The 19,574-nt window shown below is 33.9% G+C and overlaps 1 protein-coding gene across 2 annotated transcripts; it reads right to left on the bottom strand.

Annotated features, from left to right (window-relative positions):
• Nucleotides 1-923: 923 nt before the first annotated feature.
• Nucleotides 924-16,439, bottom strand: LOC122018730 (RNA polymerase II C-terminal domain phosphatase-like 1). 2 transcript variants are annotated; one of them, XM_042576126.1, is made up of 18 exons: nucleotides 16,183-16,439; nucleotides 15,654-16,085; nucleotides 13,385-13,861; nucleotides 12,949-13,159; nucleotides 12,599-12,756; nucleotides 12,444-12,514; nucleotides 12,243-12,348; nucleotides 12,076-12,159; nucleotides 11,418-11,984; nucleotides 11,278-11,338; nucleotides 5,770-5,903; nucleotides 5,600-5,653; nucleotides 4,975-5,071; nucleotides 4,352-4,575; nucleotides 4,184-4,270; nucleotides 3,339-3,404; nucleotides 2,548-2,621; nucleotides 924-1,656 (listed from the first exon to the last, which is right to left on the bottom strand). In XM_042576126.1, exons 2-18 carry the CDS (start codon nucleotides 15,909-15,911, stop codon nucleotides 1,548-1,550), a joined length of 2,838 nt encoding a protein of 945 aa, XP_042432060.1. In that variant the 5' UTR covers nucleotides 15,912-16,085; nucleotides 16,183-16,439; the 3' UTR covers nucleotides 924-1,547. The 2 variants fall into 2 exon arrangements, with proteins under 2 accessions (XP_042432060.1, XP_042432061.1); XM_042576127.1 differs by having other exon boundaries at nucleotides 15,654-16,439.
• Between the last annotated feature and the right edge of the window lie 3,135 nt (nucleotides 16,440-19,574).

Consider the following 19,574-nt stretch of genomic DNA (forward strand, 5'->3'; position numbering starts at 1 on the left):
GCAGCGGCGGTCAGATAATACCTTAATTCGGTAATAGTCAGCTGGCGGCGGTGGAAGAAGCTGCCTGTCTTAGGCACTTCAATGAAGCAGCAGCAATAGAATCAGTGGATAGAGCACCAAGAAGAGCAGCAAATCCAGTCTCTTGCAAGCCGAGCAGAAGATAGAGGAAAGCGGTACTTGAGCTAAGTAGACAATTTAGTTAGCAAACGGAACTTTATACAACCACCGCATCGTCAACATGCCAAAAATATTATACTCAAAATACTTATAGATAAAACTTTTTTACTAATTTTATCAAAATTACGTGAACTGGATTGAAATCACTTTGACTTTGTCAAAATTATTGGAAAATAGTGTATAACTACTACATAATTATAGCTAACGGCTACTACACTATTAATCCGGCAAAAGAAAATGCTGACAATGTAATCTATCAATGGTGATCTATTAATATCGTGTGGGCTCCACGAGGACCCTTAAAATAATAATGGATCTATCATTATTTTTATTAATATTCAGTGGACTTCACTCTGAGATTCAAAAATTTATTACATAATCTATCATGTTAAAAATTACATTCTTAATAAGAATTTTAAAATTAATAATTTATATAACAGTTTTAGATGCACATATCTATTGATCGACTAATTTAAAATGTATTCAATTACAATAAAAACACATTCGGATAAGTATTCTTTTTAACATTAAAAAAGGATATGAAGTTATAAATTGGACCACACATTAAATTGAGCTTTCAACAAGAACTCGGTCATTTTGAGTAAAGGAAATTCTTTGATGTCTTAGTATTATGGAATTTAATGTTCTAAATATATCAAAGAAAAATGCATAAACATAAGACAAAACAAATCTTGAAAAGTATTTAAACCCCAATAAAGAAACAAGGAAAGAAAAAAAAAACTAAATTTAGAAAGAATGAACTATTAACATTTCAAAGGTACAAGTAGATTACAGAAGCACTTGATAGGTAGGCCATAGAAATACAGCTCTTAGTAGTATACTATAAAACTTCCATCAACTCTCAATCGATCAAACTCGATTCAAACTCCATAACGATTCTGGCCAACTCTTCATAATCCTCGAACACATTCAGGGAGCCACACAAGGGCAGTTACCAGGTGTCGATAAACCGTATCTATCTGAGCATGCCACGCAACTTCAAAATAAAAGTAAAACAAGCATAAACCTAAAAGCAGAAAATGGGGAATCTCTCAGATGCTCCCGAACTGTAGTTCGTATCACAATCTACCAACCATTAGGGAACATTGTTAATGACAGGATGATACTACAACACTTTCAACCTTGTTGCCGTGATTCAAGCAGCCGACCGATCCCAAATACGAAGGTGGGAGACAAAATACACTCAACAATGAGATGTACATACACATGGTCCTTAGCGATAAGTATGCCACCCAGGATGGCCAAGAATTAGCTCTATTGGTATCCTCGATGAGCCAGCTCGTTATGCGTCCTCCGAAGCAAGCTTCCTACAGCGGATAGGCTATGAAATCACCGACGATGTAGTTTAGTCATGGTACAGAAGTTCCATTTTTAGAATATCTCCCAAAAGATGGAAGTTGCTGAAATGACCGAGAAAACTCCGGCCTGAAGCGCCTCTGCAGAGCTGTAGATAGCGACCTAACATCACAATGAAATAAAAGAAAAAGGGTGAGGAAGCTAATAGTTGAAAAATATGGTCTTGTCACTGAAAAAAAGGAAAGAACAATTACCAGCAATAGAGCCTTTATTTTGCAGAACTTTGTTTTTTCAAGTTTAAGCATACTTGATATAATATTTAATATAGTTGAACATTATATTGTTATACATGGAGACCCTTAACGCAACGGTAAAATTGTTATTGTGTAACTTGGTAGCCACGGTTCAAGTTGCGAAAACAACATCTCTTGCAATGCAGGATAAGACAATAGACCTTCCTCTAAAACCCCGCATTGATGGAAGAAGCTTCACCGAACTATCCTTCCTCTAACAAGTCCTAATTATCCCCCTCCCCTGCACTGCTCATCATCTCATTGCTTATGTAGAATCGCCATATCGAGCCTTAGACTACACTTTCAATTCAACAACAATCACAATTGAAGCACCTATTGAAGAATCTATTTGAACACTGTTTGTCGCCCTTCGCCCATACTAGGATTAAGAAAGTCGCTGGTTGCTATCACCACTTGCCAATGACAGCCGAGACATATTATCTACCCTACTATGAGATAAGACTGGACCAACGAATTGCATCAATGGCAACAACTATGCCTATACTGGACGAACCCACCTCGGAGTTGCAACACCACCTTCCCCTAGCATAAAAAAAGGCTGCTTCAATTAGCCTTGTCCCACTAAGGTTGTAACTCTATCGCCACCTTCCTTTGCTGGAGATAGGTGCAAATGAGTTAGCATCTTTTTTGGGAACCCAATATGAAATAAACCCAACCCTAATATCTTATTAAAATTTTCAATAACTAAAGTTAAAAAAAAAAAAATCTAGAATCAGCAACATAAAATATTATTTCTCACCTTGGTGAACTAGATAATTTACGAGTAAATTGACCAAGCATGGACTTCAACATACCAAGGGCTTCCTCAGCAGCCTATAGGAAAGATGCAATCATAAGATCGGAAACACAAATGTACAGTAATGAAAAAAAAAAACTAGAGTATTATCTCATGCAAACACCTGCCCATACTAGCAAATTAGTCCTATTAATACATACCAAGAGGTAAATCTTCCGTGGTTATGATAGGAGACCTTATCCCCAACTCGCCAGTCCATATCAGCAACTTAAAAGGGTATTAAGTATGTTATCCATATACATACTGAAACTAATCCCACATGGCCTAGACATGATTAGAGTGACAAGGTTGGGTGCTTAAACAAGAGACTAGTTTTATCTATACAATTAGTTGAACAAGAACTAGACAGGTCAAATGCTACCAACCAATAGAAGGTTAGCCATCAGGATTATGTTTAATCAGACTCGACCAAAAAAAAATTGAACCCTGATAAAATCATCAACTCTGTCTAATTATGTAAATAACTTAAATTTTCTTAGATGTACTGGTAAACAACAGTAGTTATAAGCAGGCACTCGTTGTCATTAAGCTAATAGCACGTTAAATGCTGAAGAAATGAAGAATTGAACCAATTGATCCTTGGAAGAACAAGAAACTGTTATCCAAGAATGTGTTAGGATTTTGCAGTAATATTTCCACCTCAGCAATATCATCAAGTTGTGTGGTTTCATCCTATGTGACATTACTGTCTTTATATCACAATGCATGAGATGAAGAAAAAGCAAGTATAATACCTGGATCTTAGCTTCATGCCAGGTTGTTCCAACTCCTCTTCCCAATATCTGACCAGCTATTTCTACCTGAAACAAGTAATCACATTTGAACTCAAACACGCTTGTTTCACAAACACACAAACCTTTAGAAAATTGTCTATAAATCGTGATTGAAGAAGATTTTGAAAATAAATGTCACCCTTCAAGTTATGCCATAAAATGGCCCGATAGTTCACACAGGAATCAAAGTTTACAATAAAAACATCGTTTACTGTGTACCCTGAAGATTTGGGTCCACTCTATCACAGGTCACAGATAGTAACAAAATGGCCCAGATAGTTCACACAGATCTGATAGATATCGTTCTTCCTAGCTACCAAGACCCAGAAAAAGAATCATTTTGGTCAATCCCATAATAACAATTTAATGCATGAACTCGTAAAGGATGTATCCCAAAACCATAACAATTAGAAGAGTATAGATTCAGAAAATGTTCGACTAGAAATTTATGAGTTTAATAGCCTCGGACAAATAAAATGGTTCACATTCCCACTTATACCTTGCCAATACTACAACCTCAGAAATGATATGCAGCAGATCTGACTTAATTTTATGAAAGATATCCGAAGAAACAAGTCAGTAAGAAAGTCAGTCTCACCTTATCTTCTAGCCCTCATCGAACCACAAAAAAAGTGAAGAGGGATAGAAGGGATAAAGATAATGAACAGAGATAAAGTGTATTTACTATGTGATTTGCAGTTGACATAAGATGGTAGTCATTATGACAATGCAGGTGAATAATTAATCCATTACTTATTTACCTCAGACTAGCATATAAAGTATGAAGTTAAAGGTTGGAGAATCACCTGTGCCGAGACTTCCCCTTTATTAACAGCACCATTTGAAGGTAGAGATTCATCTTTAAAAACAAGGCTAAAACCTTCCATAACACACTGAACAAAAAGATCAATGAAATATATGAGAGGAAATACTGGAATATGCAGAGAAATACCATCAAAAGTGGTGATACATACTAGTTCTTTTAGTGAAGTGACAAAAGATGGTCGTTGTGTACCCAGTGATCTCTGATCCATCGTACGAGAATCTTCTGAAGTACTTTCTACTGGCACAACATCATTTCTGGGGCACGACAGAAAGCCAAAAGAACCTGAATCATTTATAACACCATTTTCTTTGCTTTCAGAGAATTTATATATATCTCCTTGGGCAATATTAGCGCCAGTCGACAAGTATTTCTCTGGAACAAAAAATACTGATGTCATTACATGCACATAAAGAATTCTTTAACATATGAAAACTACAAAAGAGTAAAATAGAAAAGAAGTGTAAATAATTTCAGAAACAATTTGTGTGACTTAACCAACTTCTTACAGGGCATAGGTTAGAGAATAAATCAAAAATAAAAGGAAATTGCATTAACAAATAGAATTTCAAAAGGCTAATAAAATTCACTCTAAAAAAAGGGCGGCTTCATGAAAAGGGAACAAAAAGGAAACAACAGATACTGATAGATATATCTATTTGGATTTGAAGGTATTATGATCTGGAAAGAAATCAGGAAATTGAATGCCCTTGTTTATTAACTCTAAGTTTGATTTTAATAATAGCAATATAGCTACTGTGGCAAAAGATGTACCAGCCAAATGTCTAAGGGATATCTCAGCAGCTCGATGTAGAGCTTCCTTCCTTGTTTTTCCAACCGCATCGCCTAACTTTTCCCCAACAAACCAAACCTGGAAAGAAAATTAACACAAATTATTACCATCTCGAGATATTTAGGAAAAAAACAAAGAATCATCAATAAAATCCTTCAGTCATAAATGCATATTATACAAAATCAATTTTCTCTCTTCAACCATATTGGCAACAATGGCGACATTGATCTTAGGCTACCATTGGTGGTTGTACATATCAACTGCCATCAATAATTCACATGTGAAGCCAAACTGTATCCTAAAAGAGATAAAACCAAGGCCTAATAGAGGCAAAATTATATGGAACAATACCCCTACTAGAAGATGATAATATTACCAAAATCAATTTCCTAAATCTTAAGGTAGGAATCATGCTAACAAATGCATGATAAAAAATCAAATGGAACAACTTGCCCCTACTAGAAGATAAAAGAGCACCAAAATAGATATCCTGAATCTTCATGTGGATCATGCTTACCCAAATGGAATTAGTGCAAGAGGATATGAATGAAAAGAAAAGAGGCATTTGGATATCAAAAACAACATTGTTGACCACATTCTCAATACCTCAATAGCGAACTGCAGTTCTGTCGTATCACAAAGGGTGGTCCGAAACTCCATCTAGACAAATTAGGTAAAGAATAGTTAACATTGATATCAAAATTTAACATTACAATATCTTCTTTTCAACACATTGAATATTAAAATAAGAAGGTACTTAAGTCATTCAGAAATACCTTATTTCCACATTTTGTTGCTATTTCTTGTAAAACTCTAGCAGGAGATTCTGGTTGCTCTATGGTAGCTTGTCTATGCTCAAATTGGGCATCCTTGTGACTTGAAGTATTTTGTCCCACCGGCATCTCCTCACCTTCAATATTGCAAGTTTGATTAACACAGCATGGCCAATTAATTCCAAGAAGAATCTCACCAACTTGGTTATCATACAGAAACAGGAAAGACCACAAACAAAATGATCTTTGGGAAGCAGAGCAAACTTTGACAGTCAAACAATTTCAGCTACAAAAACAACAAGAGCTATGATAAAGTTCATTGGATAACCACTTATCCTAAAAGTTTTGATCTACTAGGAGAGTAACAAAGTCAAAAATTTGGGGACAAATTTTAGGAATTTCCTTTAGAATTTTGTTTTAAACTTCTGTAATTTAATTGAGTTTTAACAATTGTTTAAATGTTGAGTTTTAATAGTTGTTTTAAATGTTAAAAGATGATTAGATTCAAAAAATACTAGAGATTTGTTGGAATAAGCTAGGATAATATTTTACAAAGAATTAGTATTATGGTCACTTGATAAAAGGGGTTAAGATCTTATAAAATTGAGCATTTTTCATTTTCATAATATCTTCCTTTTTGTTGAGTCGAAAGTTAAAGAGTTTTTGGAGGTATGATTTACTTGTGCTGCATTAAGTAGTGTTAGAGCAAAATTTATTTTGGGTTCAATACTTTTCCTTGAATCTCATTCTTTCACCCCCTTCATTTTTACACCTTTGCCTTTCAACTCTCCAATGCTACCAACTCATTCATTAAGCCCTCAACACCTATGCAAAAAGATATTTCTTGTCACATGGTCGCCCCAACCTCGTCGTGACTTACTTCTAGCACTACCAATCAGCAAAAACACTTGTTGCCCACATGCTTCACTGTCCACTAACAGCCTACAACCAACCAGTGTCAGTAAATACACATGCTCTCACAGTGAGTTTTCTTGATGGGCACACAATCCAGTTATAGAACCACTCAACCATGTGATGAGGCCATTGCATGCATCGCCTGTAACAGTGGAAGGTCTGCTATTCAAAACTTTGAAAGCCCCATCTTTGATGTTATTCAACCTGCACAAAGCTTCCTCACCAGCACACAATTTCCACAATTACCATTCACCCACCCACAATCTTGCAATTGCTCAGGTTGGTGGCCTTTGTAGTAGTGATCTCATCACCCGACCACACTATGACTCACTTTGTCATCCCCACCAAACCAAAGTTAAGCACCTCTAGCCCATCCTTCTGCTCAAGCAATCTCATGATGCAATCATAATAGAGGCAAGTATCGTACACATCATGTCTAGGATGGATAAAAGTTAGATATCCAGTTCAAAATTGAGTTAATCCAATTCGATTGTTTTTAAAAAAAGAAATATGTAGGGAAAAAAAAGTTGAGGGCCTTCTTTACCGGAATTGTTGTATGGGATCTATTGATGGAGACTAAAAAATATTGTGACATCTTCAACATTACGTTTGTTTGCAGACTCGATATAATTTCTTTCTATCTGCGAATTGTTTTATTTATTAAGTTAATAGTTTAATTTTATATATTTAATGGACCATCAAAGTAACTTTGAGGAATACCACCCTTTATGCACATATAGCTGCATGGATTATAGAAATCCTACCCACTATCACTTCATCTTATGTGCAAAGAAAACTCAAATCACATTACTAAAAATAATAATTGTTATAAGCCTAGACATATTAGAACAAAAGCCATTTTCACTTAATTAGTTAATTGAAATAAGACTTCGTATTACTATCAATGCATGACCTCAATTGAACGAGTATTATTCACTCAATTCAGACTACTGGATCCATTAGAAAATATTGGCAATGTGCTAGGCCATTAGCGATCGGTAAGGACAAGAAGCCATCAAACATTGGTTCGAAAATGAAACGTGAACTTAAAGAAGGATAAATTCCTCTGTACTTTGATGATCAACTATATAATGAATTTATCAAGATACAAAGATCATACTTAAGTGCAGCAAAATACCTATTACAATTTATAAATTTATGTAGTCATTGTGATATTACAAAAGAACCTTGTTTTACTTAGTTTGACTGTTAAATTCATTAATGGATTTAGACTAGAAATATAAAGGAATGCAACTTATTTTCATTTACTTCAGTAGAGGATCTGAATTAGAAAGCCAAAAGGATTGAATATAATCTTGATCATAAGAACATTTTAGAGAGATTATTAAACATCTAACATCATGAATCAAAAACACACAATGCCAATCTTGATAGTGAAGTAATTATTAAAAGGTAACAACATCCAAAGCTTCCACCCAAACTAAAATTCATGATCCTATAATTGAAACCTTATAAACACCGTTATTGACTTCATCATATATTTCACATTAAAGGACACTGTTAATGACCTAACGATAGAAGATTCCTTTGATGACTTGACCTCATATGTCTTGACTGTAAAAAAAATAAATCACTTGAATGAAAAAAAACACACTTAAAAGGTTAAAAAAACAATTATAATACTCAAAGGGAAAGGGAATTCTAAACCAAACAGTCTTATTGGTCCAATAGAAAACTCATGTCACTATTAGGAAAAGTACTGAGTTAAGTAATAATTATTAACAAATATATGTTTTAGGATATGCTTATTCATTACGTTTAAAATTCCCTTAAGTTCTACCAATGCATTAGCTTTCATTATTATTATTACTGTAGAATAGTTGATTCTATTGTATGTTTATTTAATTTAACAACTTATTTAAACGTTAGTCAATTTTCAAACTAGAGTATGTTAAATTATTGAGCAACATTCAAGCCTCCATCTTTACAAATTGACTTTGTCACAAGGGAGCTACAAATAATATCTCTAACTTTAGAAGAGAGGTAGTGTTTCCTGACTCATTAGAAGAGATGACCAAAAAGAAAGAAGCAAAGCAAAGATGAAGATCTATTAGTTTCTCATGCATTGGAGAGGTAACCCAAGAAAGTATAAATATAAAATAATGCTTAGCAAACTTTGTGAGACAATCATTGTTAATTCTTTGAAAAAACAATCAAAGACAAAGCCAACAATTTACATGGAGTCAAATTCTCCTTGCTCAAGGAGAAAAAACTAGGGTTTCCACTAAATTTTAGGTGGTTTTAGTTTTTTTAGAATTTTAATGAGGTTTAATATTAGATGTTTAAATTTTTTTAAATTAAAAAGAGAGAGATTTGTTAGAGATTTGGTCATTGTTTTAATAAAAAAATGGTCTTGTAATCACTTAAAAGAGGTTAAAATCCCATGAAATTGATTATCTTTCACTTTACAATATTTTCTTAATTGATGAGTCAAGACTGTAAATTTTTGACAGGAAGATGCTTTTGTGTTCCATTAGAAATGGACCAATATATATACTTATATTGTCAGCACTTCGCTTCATGTATGGGTACTATTCAAACCCTAACCTCCTGATACCATGCTAAAGAACTTTGTCCTCATGCATGATTGGTTTTCAAACCCTCGCCTCCTGCTTTGATACCATGCTAAAGTCTGATTGACTATTCACTAATCTAAGCTTTTGGGATAAGTGGTTTAATGTATTTCCAGCAAATGGATTTCTATGAAATTGATTATCTTTCACTTTACGATATTTTCTTAATTGATGAGTCAAGACTGTAAATTTTTGACAGGAAGATGCTTTTGTGTTCGATTAGAAATGGACCAATATATATACTTATATTGTCAGCACTTCGCTTCATGTATGGGTGCTATTCAAACCCTAACCTCCTGCTTTAATACCATGCTAAAGAACTTTGTCTTCATGCATGATTGGTTTTCAAACCCTCACCTCCTGCTTTGATACCATGCTAAAGTCTGATTGACTATTCACTAATCTAAGCTTTTGGGATAAGTGGTTTAATGTATTTCCAGCAAATGGATTTCTATGATGTCTATCACCACTCAGGTGGAAGAAAAATTGCTCAATCAATTAACAGAAATTAAAGCAAGACATTTTTTTGATAGAGACGAATGAATATGCATGTTAGGCAAGGAACACACAAAATAATACATAAAAGAAAAGGGCATAATCCTGACTGGTATAATAGGCGCATCCAGAAAAAAGGACTAGACTAGCCTGTTTGGTGAACTAAATGCCATATAAAATGTATCCCCACCGGGACTTGAAAAAATGATGAACCAGCTAACACCGAAGCTGAGACAACCAGCCAGGCCCCACGGAAGTTTCACACCAGCCTCGCAGCGAGCGGCCCAAAAGCCCAGCCTGCAAGCCCCATTTGAAGTAAAAATCCCTGCATCCCCATTGGGACTTAGCAATTGGCATGAGAGAGACATGCTTGCATCACTTAGCATGTTTAGCTTTCAAATCCATGTGCCCAAATAAGCATCAGGGTAACAACCTGGGCCCACCTCAACAAAGATCTGAAATCATGCTTCCACATCCAAACCTCAAAATGTCCACCAACTTGGGCCTAGCCTGTGCTTCTAAAATGGACTGGACAGCACAAGCTGCCCCTCCAAGAGAAGGTATCGAGCAATGGGAGATGACTAACTCACTGTGTTGAGAAAAAGAAACCTGTTTCGATGTATTGTCTCAAAAATAATTAAAGGTAGAGGATACATGAAAAACCTAAGTGGCTGTGAGGCTTAAGGTTACAGCAATTTCCTTTTAATGTCAGTCCTACATCTATCACTACCCTTCCTTTGAACTCAACTATCCAAGCTATACAACAACAAGCCATACTAATTGAGTTTGGCTACATTGATCCTATCTCACAACATAGATCAATGCTCAATCAATCTACCATCACATGTTACTATAAGAAAAGGACTACACAAGACACTGAGTGCAAGAAAATACTTGTTAATATATGATTAAAAAAAGGCAAATCTGATGCAACATTGACATAAACAAATTCAACTTAGACTCTATGGTTGTGAACACTTTCAAAATATACATTTACATAATCACGTTTTAGGGGTTTCTATGTTGCTCCAACTAATAAGGTCCTGCTTTTTTCCTTCAAAATTATTTGGAGGGAAAGACAAATCAGTATTCATGAAGCAAAATTCAAATCTAACAACTAATACTCGCATATTGGTCCATAGATAGGCATGACAACGATACAGTAATTTCAAAAGCAAATACAAAAAATGGTAAAAAAATTATTAAATGAGAACAGATAGGCATAACAAGAAGCAATACATTCTTAAAATTAAATTTTTTTTATTTAAATTAGACAACCTTGTATGTCCAAATATATACCCTTAACTCTTACGCATGGATAATTAACTCTAAGTAGAAAGTTGCAACAGGTAGAAAGCTATCTGAAAGATAAATCAACAGAAGTTGCAACAAGAAGAGCATTTGAAGCTAAAAGTGCAGTAGTAGCATCAAATCATTTTTGTCAAAATATAACAAGTATTTCATGAATCAGAGAACTAACAATGCAATCTTCAAACAAGTACAATACCTTGGAAGGAATTAAAGCTTGGTGAGTTATTTGAGCGCACACGCTTGCCCCCATTGTTCAACTGAGTCATCAAAGCAGTAAATATGAATGACTGAATTGTATAGTTCAACAAAACTTTTGCCAGGTCAAGACCAGACTACCTGCATGGGAAACCTTCTAGTTTCAGGAAGAACTCTATCTGAAGGAACAGAGCTCTCTCCTCCTTGCATGAAAGATGGATGCTTAAATCGCTTCCTATATCTTGCAGGATCTGAGTCTCTGCTAAATTCTTTAGCTGCCCTTCTTTGTTGCCTTGGATTAATCTCTTCCTCTAATGGAAACCAATTTCCTTGTGGATGCGCAGAAGGAATTGAGACATTAAGTGGGGGGCTCAAGGGAAATGTAGTTGTCGGTTCTCTTGTGTCTTGACCATGTTGCAATATAAGAAGCCTTCTCCTTGTGTCTGGATCTAATTCGGATTCAGGAACTTCACCCTCTTCTCTGGCAGGAGAACCTTGGAAGCTAGCTTCCGGAAAAGTTAATTGACCTACAGGCCTACCTACTGTAACAGGCTGCGCAACTTGATTACTTGGTAAAGGCACCATCATTTGCATAGCTCCCAAAGAAGTGGTGCCAAATGTAGGAAGTACATGTGGTATAGAAGATACTGGCATTGGCACAAAGTTAGTAACCACTGGTTGAATAACTTGAAGGCTGCAACTTGCTTCCTGAAAAATATTCAAGCTGACAACATAACAATAACATCCTTTGTGTATGAAATACTAGAAGTTCAAAACTAAAAGAGAAAAAAAAAGAAACCTTCAATTTCCTCTCAGCCTCAGTGTCCACTGTACCATCATAGCCTAGCTGGTCTTTGTTTATATTTAATGTTGAACAATCATCCTAAACCAGAGGAAGAAAAACTAAAATACAAGTGAAAAAAGGAAATATGAGTCTTGACATTGCAAATTCATAACCGGGTTTACCTCGGATATCAAGAAGTTGCCTACATCTGGAGCCACTGGAAAATCTCTCATTTCATCTTCATATGTTGTTTCACCTATCCGTGGTAGTATACCCTCATCAAATTCCCTAAGAAAAATAAGGACTTGTCGTGTCAAATAATAAATGAAGGAACAAATAGTATAATAGCTGGAAGCATAACAAGATCAACTTAGTGAACTTACTTGAAAAAGCCTCCTCTAACATTACATGCAACATTTCTTGCAACACACAAAACTGGGATGGTGATATTTGTCTATGAAAGGTTGAATCACTTATTAATTCATAAAAAAGATGTTACAATTTATAAAACCACCTAGTCATAAGGGATTCGCCATACCTCTGCTTGAGGAGCATAATATGGGGCAAAAGCAGGAACAACATGAACACGTGGTTGATCTTTTTCATCCCATACTTTCAGACGATCATCAATTACAAGTGCCATCTTTGGATGGCATATACCATCATGGAATACATTAAGCAGTGACTTTCTTGAGCCTATGGTAAGATAAGCAAATAACATCAATACATCGATCATACTAGGCCTTGGGAACAGAGAAAAATAACAGATACATGCTGAGAACCCTAAACAGTTGTTTGACAGGTATTGTTTGTAGAGGAGATTGCAGATGATAGCATACTAAAATAATAAAGCATGTATTATACACTAGCAAGATGTGTGTAGCATACCTGACTTCACACAAACTATGCGGTCAAGGAGTTTTGATGAGCTGATCAAATTAGACTCTGGATCCAAAAGCCTCCACATTTCCAAAGCATAATCTCGTTCAGCCATTGTACACACATAGACCTCAAAGCGCTTGCGACCCTTTGCTGTTAGATAGCTCCTAAGATCTTCCCAAGCAGGCCTCAACCGTACAAGAACACTTGTATCTCTTATCTAAAATAGAATAGGCAAATTTGTGCTCTTAAATCAAACTGATATAATTGATGCAGAGAATGTAGGAGACTTTAAAATAAAATGATACAATGATTTCATTCCAAAGCATAAATGGTGCTTATGAATCATGTTTAACTACTATCATTTATATAAATGTTTCAAGTCGGGAAAGGGCTAAAGTAAAGAACGCGCAATTGGATTTCAATGGCAGTATAAGAAACATACCGATGGATTTACACGTGTGAGGATAATGTTTTTCTCTTGTAATCTTATTACTGGTCGTGTAATCAATTGATGACTATCAGACAGTGGGGGAACCATCTCCGCTTGAACCTTATGAATCTTTCCATTCTCAGCAACCTGATCATTTTCTGCATATTGTTTCAAGATAGATTTGTCTTCCTGGTAACGTTGGATCTCAGTTACCATGCCAGCAATACGCTGAGGATCTGTCTCATTGTTTATTTTTCGTTGAAGTGCATCAATTCGATCCTCAAATGAGCGCATTGTATTAGCAACTAAAAGTGTTTCGTCAAGATCAAACACAATACCAAGGCACCTTAGGTTCAACATTGTAAGAGAAGAATCATACAATCCTGATGGAAGAATAAATCCCCAGAAATAGGGTACTGGCATAGGATTTTTTTTTGAAGCCATAGCCACCAGGTGCAACTCTGCTTCACCAATTGGAACAACAGCAGTCTACAAGGACAAAAACACAGAATAAACGAATATGAAATATTGCAATGTAAACATTATTGATTAATTTGAATAGTCTCTTAGGTCTTCCTCTACTCTCCTCACAAGCATTAATCATAAGCGTGACATGGAAAATTAAGCTAGTCTCTAAATGTCTATTGATCAAAATAATGAAAGCACAAACAAGTAATGTTTCATAGTTTTTCAGCATAACTGCCATAAAACATATTAACATGTTATGTAAGCAATATGAAGTTTGAATAAGGATACGTACATTCAAAAAGACCTTGCTTACATATGAAGTTTACTTTGGAAAGCAACAGGTTTCTACACAAATCTAAGAGTAAAATTTGCAGCCATCTAGGCCAGTACTTTTGTTTTTCTGCATTGGCGGAAGAACAAACAATATAGGGTTTTGAAATCAAGGAAAGATATATGAAAATATATTTCCAAAATATAGCTTTTTATGTATAACCTTTTTATATGTAGCGAACAATAACATGGATTTATTCACATGGAGTATACAGCGAGAAGAAGTTGATGAGATTGCAAATTTTAACAAATTATTGCCTTAGGCAAGATAAGGAAATAAAAAATAATTTTAAACAATCTCTTGAACTGTTTAATCTATATCAAGGACAATCTTCAATTGACAATGAAGATCTACAAAACTCAAATCAATCAAATCAATGCTATCATTTAATTTTTTTTTCATTGTTTTAATCAAATTTAAGAATGCTTTCACTGAATAACCACCACTTGTCATAATTCGGGTTTACACAACCATGAGAAATTTATCCACTTCGTATGTTCAAGTCGTCTCATGCTTCAAATTTTAATACAAGACAATATATACATCCAATAGGTATAAAAGGAAATTCACAACCAAGGAAGGCATAAACTAAATCAATACCTCCTACCTTTAAGAAGGTTAAAGTTAATATGAAATGAAGTATAAACATTAGCAAGATTTACCCGGTCTAAGCAGTTGTATGATAATTGCTCAAGATAGCCTCTCAAAGGGGGTAAAAACTAGATAGAATAGAAATTCTGAACAGAGAGTTGCAGCGAATATGATCGAATTTCTCTAGCAGCTATTATATCTTCACTTTTACATACAACTAATAAATTTTATATCTCATTTAAGTTAAATGTACAAAATTCTAGATACATGCTAGCAACAAATGCTTAAATCTCATAGCATATATATGATCGGTTCATGTTTATCAATGACATGCAAAGCTCCTTAAAGTGTGCATACAACAAATAGAAAAGAATTTAAAAAAGATAACTTTTCAAAATAAAGATAGCCTTTAACTATAGTAACTAATGGACTTGATTTTTCAAACTTGTGGCAAAACATAAGACAAAATTGGTTGCAACTATTAGACAATTAACAAAGCACCTGACAGATCAAACAATGAACTTAAGTGATTATTACTTATTAGTAAACTTTTCTTTTGGAACTCTTCCTTTCCCCCAGTTTAGAGACAGAAACTAAATAAAATCATGATACAATTCTTCGTTTCATTATCATATCTCATTATTTCATTGAAATAATCCAATCCAATAAAGTTTTGCTAGAACAACATTTTATTCAGCCAGAGTCTAATCAGGCCATGAAAAGTGAACTCAGCAGCATATTCCCTCCCCCAAAAGCATGAACAGTAATTAACAAGTTCATATGTGTAATATTTTGAAGAAGTGATTCTGGCGTGATTCACTCTTAATCATCCTGCAGTTGCCATAGAAACATTTTAATGTGTTCTTTATTTTTCCATTTGGGGAATATTACCTTATTCTCAGTGGCAAGACTGGCATGCAAAGAGAGCAACGGCGAATCGTTAGACAGTGGCAACTTCGACTCCATCTTGAAGCAGACGCCACCAGAAGCGACAGTGTGCAGAATGGCGAGAGGCAGACATCGTTCGCTGGGAGGGGACAGATGGGAGATCCGGATCTCCCTGATCCATGAACCAGTGTTCGAGTTCTGGGGAATGATTTCCGCTTCCCCAAGGAAAGAATTTTCGTAGTAAACAGCCGATTTAACCATTTTTACAGAATCAAGATGAGAATTTGATGGTCAAAACGAAAATTTCGTCAACAAGATCAACAGATCTAGGCCTGATGGTTCAGCAAACAGTATGGGGATTCGAAATAGAGAAAAAAGTGAGTCCAGGATCTTTCAGCAGCTAAAAAAAGGGAAACTTAGTTCAGATCTTCACTCCTGTAAGAAAAGATCAAAACTTTCTGAGGTCCGAGTTCATCTGTCAAGTGGTGCAAATCTGTAATTCGAGTTTCTCAGAGGTTAGATCTGTTCTTACGAAAGGTTTTCTTTAATCTGTCCTGCAGGGAGAGAGGGGCGATGTTCACGCCGGTGCTCGGATTCATTACAAGAAGAGGGGTTTAATAGCTCCGCCGTTCGGGATCAGAAATTTATGGTTGGTTTTGGCGAGGGAGGCGATTCGAGGGTTTCTGGGTGTTCTTCCCCGTCTCTTTTCGTGACTCGTTGGAGCCACCGATGGGGAATCTGAAACCCTAGCGCTAGATCGATGGATAGAGAGCGTGACGAACGAAAGCGATCGCTTTAAAGGGAAAACCAAATACCATTAATTAAACGGTGTAAATAAATTAATTAATTAATTATTGCTGAATATGTCTTTATCAAGTTTAGGGGTGACGTGCCCCACTTTGTTATTTGTAAATAATAACACACATTAAAAATGGCTGACAAACTTTACGCTCTGTTTACTTAAACGGATGAAAAAAAAAATCATGGAAGGATTTTCCAATGGGAAACTTCCCCTTGCTTACTTGACGAATGATTTTTGTTTCTTTTGTTTACTAAATGGCCACATGAATTTACGTATTCAGATCCAAATTGGATGGAAAGCACCTTTTCACCCTTTCAACTACTATGTTAGTCAAATTTCTCAAACATAACTTATGATTAGATCAACCTTGCACATATGACAACATCGTGCATTCGTTGTCGCCAGCCCCACTCACGCGAGGTTGCCTCGCTCGAGCGCACAAGCTCACCGACTCTTTCATGATTCTCTTCCTTTATATTTTCCTATTAATTTTTTTCCATTGAAACATTTTTTCCTTCCTCATTCCCTCTTTTAAAGTAAACATAGCAATCAGATATACAGCAGACATATGAATCAGACTGAATAGAATAATGTGATATTAAAATCTGATTTAAAATTTAAAAATATAAACAATTTTGGTAAGAATCTGATTTAAAATGAATTATTTGAATTTTAATTCCAACAAAATCGAACTACAATACCAAATAAATTTAAGTTACATAATTAAATTAAAATTATATAAAAATAAATAAAGTACGATTTAACTATTTAAAATTATCAAATATATTTAAATTCAAATTCGAAAAGTTCAAATATAAATTAAATATTTTTTTAAAATCAAAGCCCGTGAGCAGGATTCGTTTGCAGCCATAGAAATATTTTCAAAGAAATAAAAATTATGACTAGTGTATGTGCCTGCATTTTTAATGATATACATATTCATTTTTTTATAGAAAAATTAAAATTAAAATATTGAAAAATAAATAAAAGAGGATGCATTAGATGAAAAGTAAATAGAAGGTGCGCCCCCAATTTGGTACAGCATGAGGTTATCTGTTGCCTGGTAGTGGTGCCCAATGATTTCCACAAATCACAATGAGGTGGCTTGGGGTGCGAAAATGATAAGTAAACTTATTTCATCGGGGCAAATTTATTTTACGTTGATACAGGTACCGCTTCTTACCGAACCAATCAGCCGAAATTACCATATCACTTATGGGTGTTTTAAAATTATTAAATTCCATATTCATTTTCCATTTTATTTCTATCCATCGACTAGTTTTTTAAGCAATCGGATTAATTTTATTCTATATCAAAATATTAAAATTTTAAATAAATCGGTCAATTAATTTTTTTAAATCAGTCCTTAATTTTTATTTTTTTTATCAAAGTTAATTTTAAATAAAATTAATTGATGGATCCAATAATTTTGGATTGACATGAAATTAATTTCTATATATTTGACTATCTTTCCTGATTATATCTATGCCTTGCCAATTAACGTTTAGTACATTAGTTAATTTTATCCAAAATTAACTAATAGATAAATTAACTTCGGATTGACATTAAACTAGTTCATAGGTATTCTTCTATCTCTCCTGATTATATTCATATCATCAAATATCAATTTAACTCAATATATTGAGAGCAATGATTTTTTATGAATATATTTGAAAATTTTAATTCGTGTTAAAAAAAATCTAGTTGATGGATCAAATGACCGCAGATTGATATAAAACTATATCTTATGTATTCGCTAGTTCTTCTAATTATATTTATACCCTTAAACATCAATTTGACCCAATATATTGAGAGCTGTCATTTTTAAATATAAATTAATTTTTCAAATTTTTTTATGTTCAAAAAATCATTGCTATCAATATATTAAGTCAAATTGACGTTTATGACATTTATATAGTCAAGAGAGACAAATGAAAATATAAGAATTGGTTTCATGTCAATCCGAGGTCATTTAGTCCATCAGTCGATTTTGCTCAAAATCGACTGATGAATCAAATTACCTTGAATTGACATGAAACTAATTTCTATATATTTGTTTACCTCTATTCAATGATTTTTTTTAACATAAATTAAATTTTTTAACATATTTATGTTTAAAAAATTGTTGTTCTTAATATATTGAGTCATTTTTTTAACATAAATTAAATTTTTTTAACATAAATTAAATTTTTTAAACATATTTATGTTTAAAAAATTGTTGTTCTTAATATAGTCAAATTGACGTTTGAACGCATAGATATAATCAGAAGAGATAGACGAACACAAAGGAACTAATTTCATGTTAATTCGAGGTTGTTTGATCCATTAACAAGTTTTGACCAAAATCGGTTGATGGATCAAACAATCTTGGATTGACATAAAAATGATTCTTATGTATTCGTCTACCTCTCCTAATTATATATATATATATATATATATATATATATATATATATTCTCAAATATAAATTTGACTCAATATATTGAGAGTAATGAATTTTTTAACACGAAAATATTTGAAAATTTTAATTTATATTTAAAAATTCTGGTCGATAGACCAAACAACCTCACATTGATATGAAACTAAATCCTATATGTTCGGCTAGTTATCCTGATTATCTCCATACCCTCAACATCAATTTGACCAAATAAATTGAGAGTAATTATTTGTTCAACATAAATTGAATTTTTCAAATATATTCAGATTCAAAAACTTATTGCTCTCAATATATTGAATCAAATTGATATTTGAGGGTATAAATATAATCAAGAGATGTAGACGAATACATAAAAACTAGTTTCATGTCAATCTGAGGAGGATGTTTAATCCATTAGTCGATTTTGGACAAAATCGACTAATGGACGAAATGATCTTGGATTGATATAAAATTAGTTTCTATGTGTTCGTATATCTCTCTTGATTATACTACAAAAAAACAGTTTATTAGGGACGACAGTTTGCAACGAATTTAAATTTTGTTCCAAACTTTCCAACAAAATTTGCAACAAAATAATAAATTGTTCCGAATTAGCAACGAATTTAGCAACAAAATAAATTCGTTGCAAATTAGCAACAAAATATATTTTGTCACTAATATTGTTGCAAGTTAGCAACAAAGAATA

Source organism: Zingiber officinale, chromosome 9A (assembly GCF_018446385.1).
Source record: "Zingiber officinale cultivar Zhangliang chromosome 9A, Zo_v1.1, whole genome shotgun sequence".
NCBI lineage: Eukaryota > Viridiplantae > Streptophyta > Magnoliopsida > Zingiberales > Zingiberaceae > Zingiber > Zingiber officinale.

What these genes read in the sequence shown, in the direction of transcription:
- LOC122018730 (XM_042576126.1), bottom strand. Translation starts at nt 15,911, where the DNA reads ATGGTTAAATCGGCTGTTTACTACGAAAATTCTTTCCTTGGGGAAGCG. An exon ending in TCACACGTGTAAATCCATCG is followed by an intron (nt 13,160 to 13,384) that starts GTATGTTTCTTA and finishes ATTCTATTTTAG; the next exon opens with ATAAGAGATACAAGTGTTCT. An exon ending in AGGCTGAGAGGAAATTGAAG is followed by an intron (nt 11,985 to 12,075) that starts GTTTCTTTTTTT and finishes AATATTTTTCAG; the next exon opens with GAAGCAAGTTGCAGCCTTCA.